At 40.1% G+C, this 7,364-nt stretch overlaps 1 protein-coding gene across 1 annotated transcript; it reads left to right on the top strand.

Moving 5' to 3' along the window:
- Nucleotides 1–2,375: 2,375 nt before the first annotated feature.
- Nucleotides 2,376–3,418, top strand: LOC101351311 (olfactory receptor 51H1-like). The gene has a single exon (XM_004391050.2). It carries the CDS (start codon nt 2,418–2,420, stop codon nt 3,369–3,371), a length of 954 nt encoding a protein of 317 aa, XP_004391107.1. The 5' UTR covers nt 2,376–2,417; the 3' UTR covers nt 3,372–3,418.
- The last annotated feature ends 3,946 nt before the right edge of the window (nt 3,419–7,364 follow it).

Raw genomic sequence — 7,364 nt, 5'->3', positions numbered from 1 at the left:
TTTACTTTGAAAGACCTGTAAGTGTAAGTTCTTTCTCTGCCTCTTTGAAATATATGTAAATCTTTTAAAAGTCTAAATAAGCCTCTTGCCAATTTTACAACCCAGGAATGTTTCCTCAAGGAAGTGGAAGTCATCTCTTGGAAATGTACTCAATCAAGGAAGATAGCAACCTTATCTCCTGGTTTCCTGGGAGGATAGGAGTCTAACTTCAACTGACATGTTGCTCCAAGTTGCAAACCTATCTCTGGTCATAAAGATATGATAAATTTATTATGTTTTTCTTTGGATAAAGGCAATTAGCAAACACAGGTGTCTATCACAAGTACCAGGTAATTTTAGGATGACAAATGAGGCTGAAGTCTTCTCACTAGAGGAATAGTTCTCATTTATCCTGAGAACATGTATGATACCGGTTGCGTTTTCTTGGCTGTATAAAAGGATAAAATTCCTGTCCGTCTTTGCAATCTCTTCAGTAAATTGCTTGTGATGTTCATCACATTCTGGTTTAACGCTTCTTCAATGATAGAATTGCTCTATCTTCTACTTTTGTGAAGAGTTAGTCTGAGTCAGCAGGAGACATCGTTTTTAATTATGCTTCTGTAACAATGCACAGGGTGGCAGAAAGGTTGAATCAACCAATGTGCATGTTCCCAGCTGAGGCTGAACACTTTGCCTTCTTGTTTCAACTCTCATACTGTAAACAAGTGTCCTTTTCACAGTCCATTGAGTGACATGGTTTTCATATTTTTGTGCTGTTTTAGGCGATTTCACTGTTTAAAATGGCCCGCAAACATTGTGCTGAAGTGCTATCTAATGCTCCTAAGTCCAAGGAGGCTACAGAGAAGACCTTACAGAAGACATCCGTGTTAGATGAGCTTCATTCAGGCACGATTTATAGTGTTATTGTCCACTAGTTGGTGTTAATAAATTCACAGTATATGTTTAATAATGTGTCTTTAAACAGAAACACACATAAACCAAGGTTATATACTGATTGACAAAAGAGTTGTGAGCAGAGGCTCGCAGAAACCTAACACTGTGTTTCCCTTAGAGAAATGGTTCCCAAACCAAAAACCAAACCCGTTGCCTTTGAGTCAATTTCGACTCCTAGCGACACTATAGAACAGAGTAGAACTGCCCCATAGGGTTTCCAAGGCTGTAATCTTTATGGAAGCAGACTGCCACAGCTTTCTCCCACAGAGTGGCTGGTAGTTTGGTCGGTTAGAAGCACCGACATTTCAGTTAGCAGCTGAGCTCTTAACCACTGCAGCACCAGGGCTCCTTAGAGAAATGATTCAGTATTCACTAATTCAGTGTTCGTGGATACTTCATGGACCATAACTACTGCAAATGATGAGAATCGACTATATATACCTGACAGAGATGCATATGTGTTCTCAACAGACACATAGTAGAATGTTCATGGCAGCACTCACTATTCATACTAGTTCCAAACTGGAAACTATTCAAATGTCTACCACTTGTAGAATGGATAACTGTATGGAGGTAGAGCCATGCAATGGAAAATTACACAGAGATGAGAGCAAATGAACTACAGCTGCATGCAGCAATATGGATGAATCTCACAGACATCAAGTTGAGCAAAAGAAGCTAAACACATAATGTTCATAGTGTCTGACTCTAATTATATAAAGTTCAAGAATAAGCAAAATTCATTTGTGGCACTGGAAGTCAGGATAGTGGTTATCTTCAAAGGAAGGAGTGACTGGAAGGAGTCACAAGGGCGTATCTGGGGCACTGACAGTATTTTATTTCTTGAGTTGGGTGCTTGTCACATGAAGGTGTTCACTTAGGAAAATAAATAAATGTTTCCAGATTGGAAAGGAATAAGTAAAAGGTTGTCTAATCACAGATAATATGATATTTTATACAGAAAATCATAAGGAATCCACTAAAAGCTGTTAAATTTCAGCAGAAATTTACTTTCTTTTCTTCATTATTTAGTCTGAGAAGACACTCTGGAGGAGGTAGGTTTTTAGCTGTAGCTTATGTGAAAAAAGGAGGTTGCTTAGACCAAAGAGAAGATAGTTGTTTAGTAAAGATCTCTGTGGCTAAAAAAAATAACCATAAGCAATTAGATTAATGTAGAAAAATTATTCAATACCTCTTTACTCAAAGAGAAGATTAACTAGCCAGAAAGTGGAAGGAAATAGAGCTTCTAAGAAGAATTAGGTTTCTTTCATGGATTAAGAAAGGGTATGGGATGGATCTTCCCTCACCGCCTACACTAAAAACAAAACAAAACAAAAAATCCTTTCAGTTAGCAGCTGAGCCCTTTAAAAACTGTGCTGCCACCAGTGTGCCTTAGGCTACACTTAGTAGGAACTTTATTAATGATGATCAAATGAATGAATGTCTCTTATCCCTAGGGTGGACAACTCCCTCCTGGAATCACTATGTTCTCTTGCAACACCAGCACTTTTGCACACTCTACCTTCCTCCTCACTGGCTTTCCAGGCCTGGAGGCCTCTCATCACTGGGTGCCTATCCCCATCAACTTGATCTGTGTTGTTTCCATCCTGGGGAACAGTATCATCTTCTTCCTGATCTGCACAGACCCAGGCTTACACAAACCCATGTACATCTTCCTGTCCACGTTGGCAGCATCTGATCTGGACCTCTGTTCCTCTACCTTCCCCACCATGGTGCGGCTCTTCTGGCTGAGTGCTCGTGAGCTGCCCTTCGACCTCTGTGCAGCACAGATGTTCTTCATTCATGTCTTCACCTATGTGGAATCTGGTGTGCTGCTGGTCATGGACTTTGATCACATTGTTGCCATCCGGAACCCTCTGCACCATGCCATGATCCTTACTCACTCAACCATGACCAAAGTGGGGGCCGCCATTCTAGTTAGGACTGTTGTGCTCAACCTCCCAGGGCCCATCCTCCTGAAGCATCTGCTGTTTCCCCAGCTCAGAGTACTCTCACACTGCTACTGCCTGCACTGTCATCTTGTGGGGCTAGCCTGCTCAGACACCCAGATCAACAGTCTAACCGGCCTGATCTCCATCCTCTTCTCACTAAGACTTGACTTCTCCCTTATCATGCTCTCATATGCACTGATTCTATGGACGGTGCTGGGCATCGCATCATCTGGGGAACGGCTAAAAGCACTCAACATGTGTGTCTCACATCTCTGCATTGTCCTTGTCTTTTATTTGCCCAAACTGGCGCTGTCTGTATTGCACCGGGTAGAGAAGCACAACTGTCCTGCTCTAGCAGTGCTCATGGCCAATCTGCACTTCTTGGTCTCGCCTTTCATGAACCCCATTGTCTACTGTATCAAGTCTAAGCAGATCCGTCAGGGCCTCCTAAAGCACTTCCAACAGAAAAGTGTTGATGTCTCTTAGAACCGCAGAAGGACCAGTGGTACCTTGAGGTTTGTAAAGGAGTGAAAGTAGTGGTGAAGAGTTAATTTTTGAGATTTCTGAATGATTTTACCCTTACTGTTGAGTCCTTTGTGGGGCATTATTAGTCTCTATAATTATAGTTTTTGAAGACTGAGAATCCAAAACTCAAAAAAAAAAATTATAGTTTTTGGACAGACTGAGACTTTGAAAGGATATCAAAATACCACCTTGCTAATCCTCTCATTGCTCTATCTCACTAGAGCCAAACTATTTCAGATTCATATATACTGTGATATCCCCTTACCCAGGGGATTTAACCATACTAACAGAGGATGTGTGTGTATCTCGTTTTTCCGTATTTGATTTTTTGTTTTCCCATTTGATTTTAAGCCTAAAGAAGAGAAGTGATAAACTATATTTACATTTATACTGGCCCTCTCCTCCCAAATTATGATTAATCAGGTCATATCCCAAGAAGTAGAAAAGTGGGAGGGAGGAGAGGGAGGAAGAGATACATAGAACAATACTCTACATGTTCAATTTATCAAGCACTTATTTGTAGCTAAGGAGTGATAGTTTCCTCTTGGTTTTCTTTGTGTGTCCCTGCTGTGAGCTAAAGTTTGGCCCTGCCAAGGCTAGGAAAACTGCTCCCTATAACTTTTGGATGGCACTGGTTTCTTAAGGACCAATGGTAAGGGTGGAATAGCCACTCATCTCTGAGTGGGAGAAGCACTTTCAAAGCAGGCAATCGACTAGGATGTAAGTTCCATGAGGGTACGAATTCTGGGGCTGTTTTGTTCACTGTGCCTACAATACAGTAGGTGTCCAATGCATATTGTTGAACAATTGAATAAGGAAGATGAAGGGACAAAAGTTTCTTGTCAGCTGACCCTCAGGGAAGAAAGAGGGTTGGGAGATATGAATGTCTGAGGATATGGCAATAACAAGCAATTGATGGGCTAGAACAGAAAGAAGTAAAGATGGATGTCAGAGGCCTTGGGACAAGGTATGATTCTCCCTGTGCTTCATGGTCAAGAAGATGGTTCCCAATGGTGAAGCTCAGAGGGAAGATTATTGTGGAGCATTTTCTAAAGCTGCTTGTCAACTTCCAGGAGGAGACTTACCTAGAAACTGAAGGATGTCTCACCCCATCACTAGCTTTGCCTTTGTTCTGCTAAATCCTAAAATATTCATAAATTTTTTGAAAAATTGGAATAGGGATATTCCTGGTGGAAAAGTATACTCAGATTTAATAGAACAAGCCATGTTAGAGGTCTTAAAAAGTGCTTTGCCTATATGTATGCACATCCAGACAATTGGGAATTCAACAATTGAGGTTGTTTCTGTGTATCATTTCCATGAACTGACACAAGAGAGGATGAGGAACTTGAAGGCAAGAAGGTAGAGTGGGCAGTGGTGAGTCCTGTACATGCGGTTTTAATTAGAAAGGTTGTTTTCCCTACTAGATTGTATTTACATGGGCACTGAAGCATGGGATTCCAAGGAACTCAGAACCTTGTGTCTGCCAGTAAATAGGAGGTTATTGCCAATCCTCTGCATCTGAAGATGACCAGATCCTGTCCATAGAGCCCAAGAGGCGGGGCTAATAAGTCCTGTGATCAGAAATATCCTTTAAGAATATTATGTCTAGAGGCTGCCAACCAATGGTTTCAGTAAATTCAAATAGTTTGGTTTCAGTAAATCCAAAAACTGTTTGATCATAAATTTTGGAAGATGAAGGAGTTTCAAAAGATAGCTTTTACTATTCAAAAGGCTTGGGTTAATCAAGCACCATATCATTCAGTCCCCTCTGTCTACTTTATCCACTACCCCAATAACAAGAAGATTCTGATCAGGGAGCTAGCACATCCATTACTCTGAGGGTCTCACCACCCTTGATCAGAAACCCTAGGATGAGGAGGTAGTATTTGGAACCACAAGCAGCCTTGGGAAGTCAAAAATAAGCAAGGAAGCAAGCTAACAAACAAACATTGTATATAAAGTCCTGGAGCTGGAAAAATTCCTATTCAGAGAATTAATAGAATAAAGCTTGGATTTAAGATACACATTTGAAGATTGTAGAGATCCTTTGGCTTCATCATTCTTGCCTTGTCTCAGCAGTTCTGACCTTGGAGTCCTCCCTCCATGATACCTGTTACCATAGCATGGCCATTCTTACTGCTGGCCATTCCATGGTTGCACTGAAGTCAAGTACTAGAAGGGATCTGGGGATCTATGTCTCTACAACTTTACTGTCAGGGAGCAGACATCTCAGTATGTCCCATTATGCCTTCCTATGCCTCACAGGCCAAATAACTACTGAAGTAGCTTAGCCTGGCACAAGGAGGGGTCCCGAAATGGCCTCTAAAAAGCTTTGCTACTAGTTTACCCAGTTAAAGATTATCAAAGTGTGATATACAGTGGCTTTTAGAATTTGGCATCAGTAGTCAAAAAAAAAAAAAAAAAGGAAGTCTGTGTACATAAATTCAAAGCCCCTACTCTTAATCATTATGCTAATCAGCCTGTCCCCTACCCATGCAGAACACCTAAGTTAAATTCTCAGCTCTGACTCATACCAGCGGTGTGGCCTCAGGTTATTTGGTCACTTCACCTTTCTGAATTTCCATTTCCTTATCATTATAAAGTGAGGATAATACCTTCCTCATAAAGATGTTGTGAGGTTTCAACTAGACAATGTACATAAAGTACTTAATCCAGCAGCAAAGTGCCAGTTTTATGTTTGTTTGTGTGGTTATTTGATTAATACCTGTTTGCCCTATGTATTTCAAGCTCAGTGAAGGCAGGAACCACACCTGTATTTCCTGACTTGTGTAACCCTACCATTTAGCACAAGGGCTAGAGTATTATAGGCCCTTTATGCATTAAATGAATGAGCAAATAAATGAAAGAGTGAATTCTTGGCAAATGGTAAATGCTATCGAACTCAGTAGATTCTCATTTGTTATCGTTAATATTGTTATCATTGTCATACAATTTGTATCAGGTAACAGCAAGTGCTGTTCGGCTTGTAGCAAATGCAGAAGTTTTATTCAAGGTCACACTGTTCCATAAAACCCCTGGCTTTATTATCTGAATAGACCTATATCTATTAAAAACGGAATTTGAAATAAAAAACACAAAGGAAACTTCAAGCTCAGATGTGTTTCCTGGGGAATTCTATCAAATTTTTAAGGAGTAAATAAAACAAATTTTACATGAACACTTTCAGAAAATGAAGTAGAAGGGAATAGTTTTCACAATATCTTATGGGGCAAGCAAAATACTAATATACAAACCTGATAAGGAAATTACAAGCTAGAAAATCACAAGACCAATATCTTTCATGAACACATACATACAACTTTATCAAAATATTAACAAAGTGAATCCAGTAATATATAAATATGTTAATATATAATGACTAAGTGGTATTATGCTAATGAGGAACCTCTACATAGACCAAGAGGCAGTCTTTCGAACAGAACAAAGGGGTATTGCATGGTTTAAAGTCAAGGAAAGGTGTGTGTCAGGGTTGTATCCTTTCACCATACTTACTCAATCTGTATGCTGAGCAAATAATGTGAGAAGCTGGACTATATGAAGCAGAACTGGGCATCAGGTTTGGAGGAAGACTCACTAACAACCTGTGATATGCAGATGACACAACCTTGCTTGCTAAAACTGAAGAGGACTTGAAGCATTTACTGAGGAAGATCAAAGACTATATCCTTCAGTATGGATTATACCTCAACATAAAGAAAACAAAAATCGTCACAACTGGACCAATAAGCAACATCATGATAAATGGAGAAAAGCTTGAAGTTGTCAAGGATTTCATTTTACTTGGATCCATAATTAACGCCCATGGAAGCAGCAGTCAAGAAATCAAACGACTCATTGCATTGGGCAAATTTGCTGCAAAAGACCTCTTTTAAGTGTTAAGAAGCAAAGATGTCACTGTAAGGACTAAGGTGCACCTGACCTAAACCATGG

This window comes from Trichechus manatus, unplaced genomic scaffold (assembly GCF_000243295.1).
Source record: "Trichechus manatus latirostris isolate Lorelei unplaced genomic scaffold, TriManLat1.0 scaffold00417, whole genome shotgun sequence".
In the NCBI taxonomy this organism is placed as follows: domain Eukaryota; kingdom Metazoa; phylum Chordata; class Mammalia; order Sirenia; family Trichechidae; genus Trichechus; species Trichechus manatus.
Note: the sequence above shows the minus strand (reverse complement) of the source record. Positions and strands in the feature narration are given on the sequence as shown.

Excerpts from the sequence above, each read along its gene's own strand:
- LOC101351311 (XM_004391050.2), top strand. The coding sequence starts at position 2,418 with ATGTTCTCTTGCAACACCAGCACTTTTGCACACTCTACCTTCCTCCTC.